Source organism: Akebia trifoliata, chromosome 8 (assembly GCF_017979445.1).
Source record: "Akebia trifoliata isolate Shusen 1 chromosome 8, ASM1797944v1, whole genome shotgun sequence".
Taxonomy (NCBI): Eukaryota; Viridiplantae; Streptophyta; class Magnoliopsida; order Ranunculales; family Lardizabalaceae; genus Akebia; species Akebia trifoliata.
The window spans coordinates 15,838,660-15,855,725 of record NC_141382.1 but is presented as its reverse complement, the minus strand read 5'-3'; the positions used below and the strand labels follow the sequence as shown (position 1 = coordinate 15,855,725).

The 17,066-nt window shown below is 33.0% G+C and overlaps 1 protein-coding gene across 2 annotated transcripts; it reads left to right on the top strand.

Annotated features, from left to right (window-relative positions):
* The first annotated feature begins 3,434 nt into the window (after window positions 1–3,434).
* Window positions 3,435–13,739, top strand: LOC147396272 (pectin acetylesterase 10-like). Of its 2 annotated transcripts, none has more exons than XM_086450275.1 (13): window positions 3,435–3,589; window positions 3,731–3,956; window positions 6,866–6,948; window positions 7,539–7,668; window positions 7,794–7,867; window positions 9,283–9,369; window positions 9,451–9,575; window positions 9,688–9,748; window positions 10,925–10,978; window positions 11,116–11,193; window positions 12,042–12,147; window positions 12,296–12,441; window positions 13,305–13,739. In XM_086450275.1, the coding sequence occupies exons 2-13, from the start codon at window positions 3,797–3,799 to the stop codon at window positions 13,410–13,412; spliced, it is 1,212 nt and encodes a 403-aa protein (XP_086306401.1). In that variant the 5' UTR covers window positions 3,435–3,589; window positions 3,731–3,796; the 3' UTR covers window positions 13,413–13,739. The 2 variants fall into 2 exon arrangements, with proteins under 2 accessions (XP_086306401.1, XP_086306402.1); XM_086450276.1 differs by having other exon boundaries at window positions 3,485–3,589; window positions 3,738–3,956.
* Window positions 13,740–17,066: the final 3,327 nt, after the last annotated feature.

Genomic DNA, 17,066 nt, shown 5'->3' with positions numbered 1-17,066 from the left:
ACAAGTGTGGGAGTAGTTACCTTATTTGGATCGACAACATGGCAAAGATCAGGATCTTGTTTGATTAGGATGATAATCCTAAATTGAAAGGAATCCTTTGATTAGTTACCTTAATTGTAGGTATGTGGGTTTGATAATTGCAATTTAAAGGAATTAGGATTTCTTTTAACATGTTTTTTTTTATACTCTATTTAAAGAGGGATGCATGTAAAAAAGAAGAAGGGAGAAGAAAAAATGGAGTTAGAGGGTAGAGGAAGTAAGACCAAAAAATGAAAGACTGGAGAAGATCAAAATTTGTAATTGGAGCTTTCTACAAACTGCGATTTCACGATAAACCCCATAGACAATTTTGTTCTTGTACTCTTTCTTTCACTCTTTGTGTTGTTTTCGTTTTAGTTACATTCATTGAAATTTAATTTATTAGTTGGGATCCAAGTGAGTGCCAATTAAAGCCATCCGACAACAACCGTCCGATTGGGATACTTCAAGCCTTTGCATGAGATCAAAATCAATTATTAGATGGGCCCTAATGCACTTAGAAAGAGATGACCCACATCTTGAACATTGAGATTTAATGTTTAAATTCATCGGGATCCACAAAGAATCAATAACTGAACCCTCTGCACGAGTGCCTAAAGTCTTAGACCATGTTAGCCAAACTTACTACACCCATGTGTAGGGAGTTTGGACAAGCTAGCCGAAGTCAACGTAGGAAGTTCGGCCTCATTACATCCTTCTGAAGGGAGTTCGGCCATGCACCCACTTTTTAAAAGTTGTTCGACCACAGCCAATCAAATTGAGATCTCTCCCATTCATTTATAGGGAGTTTGAGCCGAACATTGAGTTAGGCCATGCTAGTCGAACTCACTACACCCTTGCATAGGGAGTTCGGGCTGAACACCTTACCCTGTCATGTAAGGAGTTCGGGCTGAACACTGAAGGCCAAACCATCTGAACTCTCTACAGTCTATGCATAGGAGCTCGGACAAGCCATTTTATACACTCTTTAAGTGTAGGAGTTCAGCCATGTTAGCCAAACAGCTGACACCCTTTTGAAGGAATTCAACTAAACCAATTAATTAACCCACATCCTTTTATATTGGATTTGGCAAATATCGGTTAGAGAAACAAATTCATGTACTAACACTTCATTCAAATCCTATCGGGCTAAATTTGAAGGACATAAGTCGACTGAGTCGACTCAAGAAAACGATTCAACACCAAATTTTGACCTTTACACTAATAAAATTCCACTTCAAAATTTTGAGACAATTAATCACAATTTTGCATGGGCTAGTGGGTGAGCCGTCATGAATCAGGCAATAACGATCCAATTCATAACTGTCCACCCAAGTATATATAAGGAAACTGGAGGAATGGGTAAACAATAATTTCTCGCACAATCCTAATTCAGTTTCTACTTATTTTCATCCTATTAAAATCTTCAACTTCGAACATTTATCATTATAAAACCAACCCAAGAGAAAAATGAACATCTTGGTTTAATAAATAATGAATTGGCACCAAAAGAAAAAGAAAAAGAAATGGCAAAAGACCCAATTTCAATTGGTTATTAATTCAATTTGTCACATTCTATACGTTTGATATCACATGGTATCCCCACATCCCTTGGGATGGGACTAATCCCTATGGTCGCAGGTTTCAACCCCACAGACATCCCAACATACAACAAAGTAAGTTAGGAGGCCACTCAATTTAAAACACTTGACTAGACGGAGCAAATCCCTATCGCTAGTTTTATTATTGAGCCAACCCCCATGGGAATTCCATTTATCACAATTGGTTAGCGATATGGAAGGCTTTTTGTTCACAAATTGTTCTATCAAGTTATAATATTATTGTAGCATCTGGACATATTTGAGGACCACCTCCCAGTGGTCTCACTTTTAGTATTTAGTTATTAGTTATTTTGAGATAACATTCTGGATTTTGGTTTATATTTGAGATAGTCCTAAGTTTTTGATGGATTAGATACCAAAAAAATCTAACAAGATATAGTAAAAAATATGTTGTTTCTAATCTCTTGTAAAAAATCCTTAATTTTTCTAAAAACATCACCATCTTTGACTCACAATATGGAAATAATTTTTGACTCTCCCTTGTTTTTTTCCTTATAGAGTTTCTTGATTTTTTCCCCAAAAGTTCATGCTTAACCCATACTTTATTTGGCAAGGTTTTCTAAGATGAAGTCCTTGTGTTGTTTTGGTTCAGATTTTTGAGAAATTATTAAATGTATTTTGTTCTAACCGAATACCCACAAATACTCAATTTATAAAAAAAAGAGAAAATTGATTTTTTTTAAAGATTGGACTCTACTTGATTCCAATTAAAAGGGATTCAAAATTGGGACTTTTGGTTTTAATTTTAGTTCTTATTTGATTTGATTAAATGGGTATCCATTGACACTTCTAAATTAATTACAAAACAATAGGTGATAGACAATCCATACTGAAGCCTCATGAAAATTGTAGATGACCTATCAATCCAATCAGGGCCGCTCATCTTCACTGTTATAATGAGAGAAGGATACGTATTGTTCATATGAATTTGTATTAGTTATTAATTTTTTTAATGTGTAATGATTTTTTAATGTTCGATCTAACACACGCCCCATCACAGAACCATAGATCATTTGCCTCGGAATATGTATAATCATAAATATTTTACTTGTGTATCCTAAGGCAACTGATTTACTCTTTTTTAATATTGCAGATGTAACTTTGGATTACATTCTTTTGTCATGGAGTATTTTTGGCACAAATATACATTAGTTTGGTTTTTTTTTTTTTTTTTTCAATTACAAAATGTGTTTCCATTACATTAAACATTAAACTAGAGAAAGGACATATGCTATTCACTTGATGATCTGTTGGTTTCGTCAAAACTATGAACTTTAGTGGCACATTTTATTATTTATTAAGGGAAGTTTAAAGATATACTATTTATTTTATATTATTATAAATTATTTTTAAGCGCATTAAGATTTATCCAAATTCCGAACATAATTTAAAATTTAAAATTTTTAATTAATATTATTAATCTAAAAATTTTAACAATCTTTTAAATTAATTTAGTAATAAAATAACTATTTTTTATTTTATTTTTGTATTTATTCACATAAACACTTGAAACGCACTAGTTAAAGTTAGGGGTGGAAACGGTGCTATTAATACTTCCAAGTTCTTAATTTGGGTTGTCGAAATCTTAAATGGGTTTCCATGAAACAGCTGTAATTCACGGGTGTCACTGTCATATGGTAATTCCATAAATAAAAAAAAGGGAAAATAATTTCAAAATTGATGCAGAAACGTATCCACTAAACTAGAAAGTAGAAACATTTACGAAACAGAAAAGTGGCACATGGGTAAGATAACAACAGTATTTGCTTGCAAATGATGCCATTTAAGAAATAAGAATTCTCACTTTTATTTGTGTCACTATCAGCTGGAGATTCCATTTATAATTAATGACAGTGTTAATGTGCACTGTGAATGTATTTATGAATTTACGTTCCTTCTATTTCTTGCTCAAAGGGTGAGAGAGTGAGAGGGAGAGAGATAGATCTCCAGTAAGATTTTCTTTGCATTCGTTGAGATTTACGTTATCTAATGATAATGATATTTGATTAACATTTCATGATTTATTATTTAAGGCACTTAGTTTTAATTTTTAATTTTTATTTTCTTGGCCTATGTATTCTTGTATTTAGGTGTCAGAGTAGAGCAGAAAGTAAAGACTGAAGATTGAGGCAGGTATTTGAGAGGAGCTGAGAACAATGAAGCTTTTGTTAGCTTTTGGGTTGGTTGTTTTGAGCAGATTGGTGTCTGGGTTTGAGGATTTGAATGTAACAGAAGTCTCTTATTTGGAGGGTTATGGCAGTAGCCCTTTGATGGTAGGTCTTACTCTCATTCAAGGAGCTGCTGCAAAAGGAGCAGGTATATATATATATATATGTATATTTATTGCTCTCATTTTTATTTATTTATTGTTTTCTTCATTGAGATTTAAGTTGTTGTTGTTTCATCATTGCAAGGGTAGTTAGTTGCTTCTGAGTGGTTTGGGCATAACTTTATCTAAATCCAGATATTGCCCATGTTTTTCCCCTTCATCTTGATGTTTCTACCCACACCCTTTTCTCTATATATTGGACTTTTGGTTTTATTTTTGTATTTTTGGTGTTTTTATTTTTTAAATCTACAGTTTTGAAATTTTAGTAGAAAATTTGGTTTACTTGGTTGGTTCTAGGGCATTTATTTATTTACTGTTGGATTCTAATTTCCTATATTTGGTTGGGTTCTCATTAGCAAGTAGAGTTGGTTGGGTTTGGCATGAAGGAAGATTTGGCTTTGGTTTAAGTGGTTGGTTGATGGCTGTGACACGCAACAAATATTTGGCATTCTATAAAGTATATGGTTTTGGTCTGCAATTCTTTTATCTAGGTTCCTTTAGATATTCTATGTGGTGGAGTCAATTATTTAAAAAAAAAGAAACATGTTTACAATGTTGAGAAGAGAATCAATTGAGGCTAGCAATGCTTAATAGGAAGTATTGCTATCAATGTTGCAAAGAAAATCAATTCTATTGGTGTTTACAATGTCAAGGGACTAGGTAGGAGGCAAGTTTGATTCCAAGAGTGGTGGATGCTACATTCTTATTTTTTTAGTAGAAAATTTATTTCCTATTTGGGTTGGGTTCTCATTGGCATGTAAAGCCTATTGTTTTAGGGTTTATTTTGAATATATAATATAGATTGTAATGAACAAAGAATTTCCCTTTGGCTTAGGAGGTTGACCACCATCGAAGTGGGTTTGGAGGTCCCAATGCATTCGAAGAGATTCAAAAGCGATCTATGCTTTTCTCTCTTTATTTTATTTATTTTAATTTTAGTCATGTAGTGGCAGGTTTGTGTCTCTTTCTTTTTGACATTTATCCATTCTTGTAACTAACTTACCATTGATTCATTCATTCTTCTTATCCCTATTTTCGTTGCCTAAATCGGTGGAAGTTAAGATTGAAAGACTCATGAAGAATTTTATGTGGAATGATAATAATGGTGGTAGAAAGTATCATTTGGTGAATTGGAAGATGGTGTGCACTCCAAAGAAGAATGGAGGCTTGGGGATTAGAGGGCTAAGACTAACAAATAAAGCTCTCCTGGGTAAGTGGCTTTGGAGATTCGGGGAAGAAAGAGACAACTTGTGGAAGAGGGTGGTTCAGGCTAAATATGGAGAGAAGAGGTTTAGTTGGTATAGTGATGAGGCTAGAGGAACTTACGGGTGTAGTTTGTGGAGAGGTATATTGAAGGGTGTTGATAAGTTTGATAAGGAGATTAGATTCAAGGTTAGGTTGGGGGACAAGGTTAGATTTTTGGTGCGGAACTTCATCTCTGTCTACTCAATTCCCATCCTTGTATGCTTGTTCTTTGAAAAAAAATAACTCACTAAGACAGTGTCTGATTCGGGACGGAAACACGGATTCTTGGGATCTGGGATTTATGAGGAATTTCAATGATTGAGAATTGACGGAGATTACATATCTTCTAGATCTCCTTAATTCGATCCAATTCAGAGAGAACGAGTAGGACAAAAGGGAATGGTTCAAGGCTAAGGATAAGAAGTTCTCTGTCAAGTCTTTCTATTATTGCTTGCTTCCGTTGTGCGAGGTTTCTTTTTCTCCATCTGTCATTTGGTCCGCTCTTATTCCTTCTAAGGTGTCTTTCTTTTTATGGCATGCTTCTTTGGGTAGAATCCTCACCTTGGATAATTTGATCTGTCGGGGGTGGATCACCCCAAATTTTTGATATCTTTGTTTGAGGGACGGGGAGTCTGTCAACCACATTCTTATTCATTGTTCTTTCTCTCGTGTTATTTGGATGTTCTTCTTATCTCGTTTTCAGGTGGATTGGGTTCTTCCTTTATCTTTTTTTGTGCTTTTAGAGGGTTGGAGTTTGAATATCTTCTCTTCTAGAAAAATGCATCTTTGGGCTATCCTTCCTTTTGCCATTGCTTGGGGTCTTTGGAGAGAGCGCAACAACAGGGCGTTCCATAGCAAGGAGAGCTCGTCTCACAAAGTGATTTTAGAGATTTTGGGGTTTCTTTTCTTTTGGTCAAAGTTCAGTAAAGACTTTGAGGGAGTGTGCTTCCAAGATTTTGTATTTAATTGGGAAATCGTTTGTGACTCGTAGCGCCCTGCCAGGCGTGTATTTTTCCCTTTCTTTTTTTCTTTCTTTGTTGTTTTTTCTTGTCTTGTTGTTTGGGGGCTATCTCAGTCTCATCTTCTCCTTTTCTTCATTAATAAAATTTATATTTATAAAAAAAAAATAAAAAAAATAAAAAAAATAAGAAAATAGATTATTATTGCTATTAACAGGCTTGCCTTTGTTATACTTGTGTTGGATAGTGATGAATTAATTAATTTAATTGGATTTTACTCTCATTTCTCTTTCCCCGCATTCTGATGTTTCTATATGCACTCATTTACATTCTCTTCATACTAGGACATTGGTGTTAATTGCACCTCAATTGCCACCCCTTTATGGTTTTATAATAATGCAGAGGATATATTTTCTAAGTTCTGTGTCAGCTTAGGATGTTTAAGCTGATTCTCGTATTTCTGCTTTTTTTGTTTCTTTAGTGAGATATTGTTCTTTATATCTTTTTACTGTTACTTTTGCTATGTGGTGTGGTTAGTTCAATCTAATGTAACTTCATGGACCTCCTATTTGTCTTTGTGAATCTTTTTTTGAGCTTGAAATTTGTGGTAAATGCTGTTTTAAAATTATAATATCTGTGGTTTGAGAATAGTGAGTTGTAATTCTTCTAGTTGTGTCTTCTGATGCATGTAGTTTGTCTGGATGGAACTCTACCCGGTTACCACTTGCATCGTGGATATGGATCAGGGGCAAATAGTTGGCTCATCCAGTTGGAGGTGAGTGAGGCAACACTAAAGAAATGCTGGACTCTTAAATTAAAGCATTGTAGTTGCATTCTTGTTTCAGGTTAATGTTGAAAACCTGTTTTCTCCTTTATGGTACTTTGTAACATTGATCTTCTATTAGCAGAAATGATTTTTGGTCTTGTATGTACTCTCCATGACTTGCCTATTAAAAGAGACCTCTCTCTCTCTCTCTCTCATGGTTCATGGTCTGTTTTATGCCATTCATCTTTACTATTATAATGTGAATTTGGGTGGCTTCATGGTTCTCAAGCTCTGTAAGCCTTGAATTTACCATTGCACTAGTAAGCTTATAAAAAAAAAAGGCCTTGTACTGGTTGTAGTGAAATGGAGAAACTAAATGGCATGTTATTAGCGTCCATATTGTCTCCATTGTGTCAATTATCGTGTCAACATCTTTTCCTATGCATGTAAAGTATGAGTATATAAATTTAATAGTTTTCTCCATATGATATTTACCAATTTAAAGACTGAAAACATCCAGAATCGGTTAAGCTGCTTGTATCCATCGCAAATGCATTTTCTTGAGTGCAAACTTGAGTTCATTATTGTGTTGATGGCAGGGAGGAGGCTGGTGTAATACCATTAGAAATTGTGTCTACCGCAAAAAAACTCGCCGCGGATCATCCATTTATATGGAAAAGCAGATACCATTTACGGGAATATTGAGCAATAAAGCTGAACAAAATCCTGGTTTTCTCTCATACTACATTCTTCATTCTCCAATGATATAAGTCAATTACTTTCTTCTTCTTGTTTCCTTGCAGCATTTTTGGTAACTTATTTCTTTACTCCGGATGGGATGTTAATGCTTGCAGATTTTTTCAATTGGAATAGAGTTAAGCTTCGATATTGTGACGGTGCATCTTTTAGCGGTGATAGTCAAGACAAGGTATGTGGAAATATTGTCCATTTGTACTTTTTTCTATGTTAATAGGGTTAAATTAATGCGAAGGCAACTACTTCTATGTTAGTTATCATATGATCTTTTTAGTGAAGATTTAGCTTTCCCGAATGACTTAATGTCATCACACTCCTAGAAATACACATTGTGGTCTATAAGGTTCTTTTATGTTGGTACTTCTTCGGCTTTCTCAACAAACCCCTAGGTATGGATTTCTTTGTGATTTTGATAGATTATGTCATCTCCTAGGAACTAAAATAAAATAGAATACTATTTCTTGGACTTGTTAGCACTTGTACCATTTTGACTAACCAAATCATTATCTACCTCTGATCATCACCAAGGCCTTACACCAAAGTATGGGATTGACTGAATGAAGGGTCATGATTCATGTTATGAGATGGTGTAATTTCTACACCTGATGCGAAATTGGTGTAACCCCGCTCCTTTATAATATGGGTTTGGAGCCGGAAACTAGTGTAAAAGAAACACTACACAGGTGGAATTAAATAATAACATACTCTACAACTTATAAAAGCACAAACACCTCTGCTTTCTTAATTTATCAAAGACTTTTATTGTATGCTCGGCAAAATTTATTATTTTTTCATCTTACTTTTGTAACATTCTTCCTTCATGACTCAATGCGCATTGAGTTGTGTGATCACAAGCCAAAAATTCTAAATAAGTAATACTATTTTACTTCCCAGTTTGTTTCCAGTTCACATTCATCATCAATTACAGACCATTGTACTAGATCTATCACATGATTAGTTTTTTAAAAATATTTTGCTTAGTTAGAACATCAAACCTTGGTGGTGGCATCATCTGATTTTCTGATATCATTGTTCAAAACTCACTTATCCAAAAAAGCAGAAGGAAAAAAGCTGATACATGTTATCAAATGAGTATAAGTTGATATATTGGTACTTAAAAGAAAAACTTGGTTGATATAGTGATAAACTTAAGAAAAACAATAAGACTAGTAATTCTCATGCATGCTTCTTGGAGATTTTGGGTCTTTTATACTTGTGGTCTAAACAGATCATTCAGTTCGTGGGGACAACTTTTGATGATTTTGTTTTTAGATGGCAATCTTTATGTGAATAGTGTAGCTTAAGTTTTCTTTCTTTCTCTTTTGGAGGCTTTCTCAGCCCCCTTGTACTTTTTCCTCTCTTTATCAATATATTATACTTTTCAAAAAAAACTTAAGAAAATGAAGAAATTAGATGAATACTTATTGCTATTCACAGTTATTCTATTGGCATGTTTTACTCAAATGGGTGCTTATTTGATTTAGTTGAATCAACTTGTCCAGGTCTTTGAATGGGTAATAGAGCATCATTTATTCCAAAAGTTTTATCTTTATGCTAGTTATGTGCCATTTGTTGTTCCTTTTGTAGGCTGCACAACTTTATTTTCGAGGACAACGTATCTGGTTAGCTGGCATGGACGATTTAATGTCGAAGGGAATGCGTTATGCTAACCAGGTTTTGTAATTACTATGGATTAAAATTTGTTCTGCATAGTCTTCATTGTTCTAGCAATCAATTGATCATTTTCTGTTTCAGGCTCTTCTTTCTGGATGCTCTGCTGGGGGTCTAGCATCTATCCTGCACTGTGATGAGTTTCGGGAACTATTTCCAAGAACCACCAGAGTCAAGTGCCTGAGTGATGGTGGACTATTCCTTGATGCGTAAACACTGATGTCCCTTTATGCAATAATTTTTAACGACATACTTTCCATCTATGAGTTATATTCCCTTGGTTCATTTGTTTACATGTGTTAATCCTGTTCGAAATTGTAGGATTGACGTATCTAGAGGGCATACCCTAAGAAATATGTTTGGAGGTGTTGTAAACTTACAGGTATTCTATCAAATTGTAATTCCATTGTGTTTTTGTTGTTGTACAGTACTTCTCTCATTTGATAAGATAGAACTAAAACAGTGGCAGCTACCATTTTTCGTGCTATAACAATCTGAAGAAAAGATATATAGAGAATATGATGTATTTTGATGCAAAAGATTTCTAAAGAATATGATGTTCAAAGAATTCCCGGGTAATTCTCAGAGAATTTGCCTTTAGATGGTAAACAGTTACATTGTCATTAGTTAGTTGTTTGTTTGTGCAATCTTCTCCCCCTCTTTTCCTTGTTTTTGTTGCTTGAGCACGGCCTTCTCAACCTCTTGTATTTTGCTTCTTTCTTAATAATTTTTTTTCATTTATAATAAAAGAAAAAAAAAAAGGAATGTCCTGCCAAGATCTCTTACTTGTCTATCCTAATTCAGTGATTCTTCCAATCTGGTCCATTGAAATCTTCCTCATAAATTTTTCACATTCTCTGTCCATTCACAAACATTTACATATATTAAAAAATTATATTTTTTCCTGGTCAGGTCAACTTTTCTGAATTAGTATGTTTTCTTGGGCACTTTGGATAGTTGGGCTCACCCCTTCCATGCACCCTGCATGTATTGGTGGTGGTACACCATTATTGGTAAAAGGTTCCATGTTCTTGATGCTTCCATATTTCCTCCAAACTAGAACATATCATTGATGGGTCACATTTGCACCAGGAAAATTGTCATCTTGCATTTTTATTTATTTTTATTTTTTTATGTATTTAATGTTGTACAAGTTAAGAAGCAAACAATGTTTGCAAACTTGGCAAAAAAAGAAGAGCAGGTTCAACTTGCCTCGGTCAAGATTTAGGTGAACTTAGGGGTGGTACTTTTTTTGATTGGTAACTTAAGAGGTAACACTGGTTTTCCGTAAACTGTTGACGAAAATCGGTTGACTATCCATGAATATTCTTTAATGCTCTATACTTAATTATAGTAGTGAGTAAGTTATGGCATAAGCTTTTCTAAAAAAGAAAACTTGATCCTTGACTACATTTTGAGTCAACAGATGCTTTGTCAACTGCCAGTCAAGTCTTGGGTTTCTGAACCTTGCTTCTTTGGGTTTATTTCTTAGCCTGCCTAACACGCCTTTCATTTATTCTCATGGATGATTTTTTTTTTATTATTTAAATTATTGCAGGGTGTGCAAAAGAACTTGCCATGGACATGTAGAAACCACCTGGATCCAACTTCGGTAATTCTTTTCCCTTCCCTAGATTTCTATTCCACAAATACATAATTATAATAGTTGAAAGAAGGATCGTAAATTATGAATCCTTTCGGTATCTCACACTTAAAAAATTCTGTTTGTTTTCTTTTATCTCCTTTCAGTGCTTCTTTCCTCAGAACTTGATTGCCAACGTTAGGACCCCAATGTTTCTTTTGAATGCAGCCTATGATGCATGGCAGGTAAAATTTATTGTTTTAAAACCCTCAATTAGGAATCACCTGATTATGTGAATGTGCTGCAAGCATATAATATTGGATTGCAACATGGAAGTTTTTTTTTAAGTTTCTCCAATCTGTCATGGCACCACATGTTGCACATGCAAGGAATCTGAAACAGTCATGGGTGGGCCACATCTTGGGTTTGATCCATGGTTTTAAATCTCATCCGATACCGAGATGACTCATGCGAGTCATCTCAGTATCATCCATTAATGAGAAAGATATACAAGGCATCTCAATTGTGTGGAATCTCGCGAGATAAACAAGATGACTCGGCCAAGATTTTGAAAATCTCGTCCGAATCAGTAAACTCAGCCAAGTCAACAGAGATTTTATACATTTTAATTAAAATAATTAATTTCTTTTATAATTTAAATACATATTATCTAAATAAAATATGATTTTATGATTAAACATCTTCTAATTGACCTTGTTTTACAATTTTTTTTAATAATTATATTCATAGAAATATACATGAGTAAATAATTGTAAACCGAGTTAAAGGATTTATGTCGTCCAAGACAAGTTGACTTGTCCTAGGCACCTTGGTCTCGTCCATGGACGAGACTAGATGTCAAACCGAGATTTGAAACCAATGGTTCAGAAGAGAAATGTGTCTGGTGAAATCCTCCCTGGTGAGGCACGTCAGTTATATGGTCCACCCCCTTGCATGTGAGCCACCTTGATTGATGATGGATGGTTGAGAAGCATGAAATTCCATATTGCGGGACATTATTAGGTACACCACATTTGTAGTAATATTTGGATTTACCTAATTGACTGACTATTGGAATTTCTTCCTCCATCAGCTCCAGGCCAGTTTAGCTCCACCTTCAGCTGATCCACGTGGCTACTGGCATGAATGTAAATTAAATCATGCACATTGCTCTGTATCACAGATCCAATTTCTGCAAGGTGGTTTCATAAAGTTATCTTTTGTTTACTAGTAAAAAAAAAATAGTACTTTTTGTTGAGCTTTGAATCCCATTCTGAATCCTTGACTTCTAATATGTTATGAAAATTTGTCTGGGTTTTTTCCTTTTTTTCTTCTTCTACGAAGCAGGCTTCAGGAATCAAATGCTCGAAGCCGTTAAAGGTTTCTCAAGGTCTAATCAAAATGGGTTATTCATAAATTCATGTTTTGCTCATTGCCAAACTGAGAGACAGGATACGTGGTTTGCTGACCATTCTCCCCTTGTTCATAACAAGGTACGTCCAGTCAAAAGTTATTATTAGCAGGTAGCATGGAATATTGAAAATCTATCTAGACCTTTGATCAGATCATTGTCATAGTCCCGTAAAAGATGGCTTGGATTAACCTTACCCAATTTCAAGGAAATCCTTGAATCTATATCAGTAACTCAAATCCCACAAGTACATGCTATGTTATGAGATAAAAGAACATGTATCTAAAAGTTTGTATAAAGCATAATGGATACGGTATCAGTTTTTCTTATTTGTGCGGTATCTAAGGTGAATAATCAGAGATGACAATCGACGGCAGATTGAAATAATTAAAATAAAAGAATACTACTGACTAGAGTGAGCTTAAAAGAGGAAACCTGGGAAAGCCCCAAGGGAAGGATAATTTTAGAGAGCTACTATTGGCACCCCAACTTTTACTTATTACACCCCAATTAAAATAGAAAATAAGTCCATGGTTGAGAATGAGTAAAAGTCGGGGTGCCAATCTCTCTCTCTCTCTCAGATTTCTTTTTTTTAAGATTTAGGATTTTATATGGGCTTAATCCTAATTGTAAATAACTGCTGAAGTTGTTTCAATGTCTTATAATGCTTTGGAAAATTGAAGTAATAACTTGAACCAAACTTTTGTAAAGTTAGAATGGTGTGTTCTAATCTTTAACTAAGTGTGATAATTAATTTAAGAAATTGGGGTGTAATAAGTAAAAGTTGGGGTGCCAATAGAAGCTCTCTAATTTTTATATGAGCCACACCCTGACTACGCACTCACAATAATCGGATTAAGTAAACAAGTAACACTAGTGTGAGTCTAACCTGATTGGTTTTTTCATCCAATTAGTCTCATGTTCATCTTACTCTTCTTAATGCAGGGGATAGCACAGTCTGTTGGAGACTGGTACTTTGGTCGATCAGGAGTTAAGGAGATCGACTGCCCATACCCTTGTGATAGGACCTGCCATAATCTGGTTTTCAAGTGAGCCATATATAATTGATTTGATTTGATCCTCTTCATTGGTTTTCTCTATAATCTCTACCCAATTTCTTTAGCAAGAAATTTCATCGTTCAAAGGAACTTTGAAAATAATAGTGCCAGAGAGGAGGGTAATTGATAATTCAGGAGGTTCTTTAATTGCTTATGCTGTGTCTTTGGGTAGGCCTTCTATTGATTAAAATAAGTTTTAGACCATCATTTCATAATTTGAATTTTTATTTGTTGTTATGTGTATCGCATCTGTTACGACTTACGATTATTATATTGTTCTTCCAAGCTAAATATAAACTTGTTCTTTATGCTGGAATATCAATTAGTGGTGTGAAACCAAATTATTCGTAATGTGTAATGAGTATAAAATTTGAATGACCCTGGTATACAGTTGCATTGGTCAACCATGCATTTTATTTGCTAGATGTAAATGATGAGGTTATTATGATCTTCTGGATTTTTTTTTCCTATCCTATCTAAGAGAGCTAAATTATTTTGTTTAGTGCCAAATTATTAATTAGGATGGCTCCAGATCTACCCTAGCCTTGTCTGATGTAACGCCATGAAATTTTATTACGTATATCTAATAATTAAGTCAACTATATTGACTTGTTTTCCTATTTAATTTTTAAAAAATATTAAGAAATAAATTGTAATATTATTCATTTAAAATAAAGATTTGTTAGAAGGAAGATTTTATAAATGAAATGTACAATTTGAGGAACTTTATCATGATTATGATCGAAGAATTAGAATATTTAGTCAAAGTAAATAAAATTCAAAATTTTATATGAAACTCTTTTGATCAAACGGACGTTATTATTGAGTTCAAAAGTATCGAAAAATATAATTTAAACTGTCAGTAAGTTTAAATCCGACTTTAATATTATAAGTTGTGAAAATATTAATTTTATAAATAAAACTTAGGGCATAAAATGTATTTTGATCAGTAGAGAAAATCGATGAGGAATTTTGAAAATTTGAGACATACAATTTGCATTAGTCTAATATAACGGACATAACGAAGAAAAGAAAAATATATGAAAAAAAAATAATATTATTTAATTTTTTTAATATATTATTAAAATATTAACATAAATTAATTTTATAAAATTAAGTTTAATTATAATTATTTATATAAGAATGATAGATTGAAATTATTGAAGTGTTAAAAGGCAAGGTGTAATTAATATAAATATAAATATTATTATATTATATTATATATTATTATATTATATAACATAATATTATAATATATTATAAATTATAATGTGTTAGCACATCAGATACTTAGGTGTATTAGTTTTATATATTATAATATAATATAATATATTATATTATATTATATTATTATAAATTAATGCTCATTCATACTGCAAAAGTGAAATATAAACAAAAATAGAGACGAATGAGTTTTGATAGTGGGTTCGTGTATATTACATTCGATCGAGATTTAAACATGTTTCAACCGTGAATTAAGATCCGACACCGAAAAACAAAATATCCACGACGTCGAGATCTACTTACTCATCAGATTATTTAGTCGAATTGATTGAAGAAATTAACTAAAAAAAATCATTTTTATATCGTAGGGACACGTAAAATCCAACTATGAAGGTATGAAACTTATAATTTTAAATTCGTAGTATACTTTTCAATGAAATCAGTTTTATTTTAATTTTGATAGTTAGTTTTAAATTTATTATGATTTAAATTCAAAATTCATGTATCGAATTATAGAATAATTCATTTTATATCTTTTATCTGATATTTTAATATTGTGAAATAAAAAAAAAAAATGAATTTGGGTGAGTGTAACTAGAAAATCAATTTGTTTAACAAATTAATTTTCATAGTAATTTTTATAGTGTGTTCATTTAAAAAAAAACGATTAAGACATCCTATGTGAAAGTGTATTTTCATTGAGTGATAATAATCTATAAAAAAATAAATGAAATATTTAAGTTTTAATTTGAAATTGAGAATGAAAGTCTTGATTATTTATAATTGAGAATAAGATTCTCGATTAGTTAGAATTGAGAATGAGATTATCAACAATATATGTTTGTGTTAAGGAATTTTCAAGTTTAGAGTGTTCTTTAAAACTGTATAATAGAGCATGAGATGCAATGAGGATGGTAACCGTGGGATGGTGTATCAACATATTTACTGTTTTATGATTTATTGCTTTTGATATCCTCTGCATGTTTATAATTTTAGAATATCTAGAAAGAACATCATACTTGCAAATTTGTTTTAATTTATTTCAAATGAATTTTGAAATATATATTGTCCATTAAAGGGATAATGAATGCCTATATCAATTAATTTAAAATAATAAGGGATTGATATTCTCTTCTGTAGTATAAGATACCACTTGAGAATACCATTGTATCTACTATTTGAAAAATTCATATATTATCTTTATTGGAAAAATAACAAATTGTAATATAAATATAATTTGTAGATGATTAGATTAATTGATGACTGTAACGTCCTACCAAACGTTAACACAAAGCCCCATGTTAGATCTCGAGGCACTAGGTGGCGTCTCGAAATTTCGGCATGGTCTCTTCTGTTTATGCTAGCATTCCAAGACGTTCAACCTATTTTACCTGATAAAAAAAATCTACAATATCCTGTATATACATATAAGCACAGAATAATAACGAAAATATCTATATACATCTAGCCATAAAGATAGATTAGTGTGACGCCCCGCCAAACACTAACACAAATCCCAAGGCCACCTCGAAATTTGGACATGACTCTTATTCATGTTAGCGTTCCACGGAACTCGAAAGCAACCCAAATCCAATATACCACAAATTCTGACTATATAGAAAAAGGCAACATGAAAATAACAGTGGAAGATTGAAAATATCTAACACATGAGTATATCAGAGTGCGGGAGTTTACAATATACATGATTACAAAAAGGTTTTCACTCTAACATAAATCTAATTACTTAACCCAAAAACTATATACATCTCCTGGGATGAATAGACTTTTAGTAGATGTAGTCCCAATGCTCACCGGATAACGGATTATGGTCGTCGGTATGACCCACCAGATAATCCTCACTCGATGGCTCTACTACTGCTTCTTCAACTACAGGCTCTAAAGCTAAAAAAATGGAAGTAAAGGGTGAGTAACGATGGTTACCCAGTAAATCTACAATCAATTCCTACTAATAACCTTTCCTAAACATGATTGAGTAAGCATACTGAACATTTTAATACATGCAAATCTTTATAAAAAATAATACGATTAATTGGTACATATAGCCAGGGATGAACAGTTAGGCATTTTAAAAGAATCACATATTATTAATCGTCAGTACTCACATTATACATTTTCGTTTTTATACAAATTTAAATAACATTGAAATAGTAGGCATGCTTTTCAGTTTATAATTCAAAATAGAGCAACAGGTACATAATACATAATGGTGTAGTAGTAGAATTAGAGAGTTGAGATTCACGACTGGATCGCTCCCAATCGGAACATGATATTCCTCAATAAAATCGTAGTTCCTGATTTTGTGGCTGGTCGCTGTTTACCACGCTTGCGAGACCATTTATCCGACTTAGGCTAGCCGTTTGACGTGATCGTAAGTAATAGGTCTTTTTTTGATCTGTCAGAATGC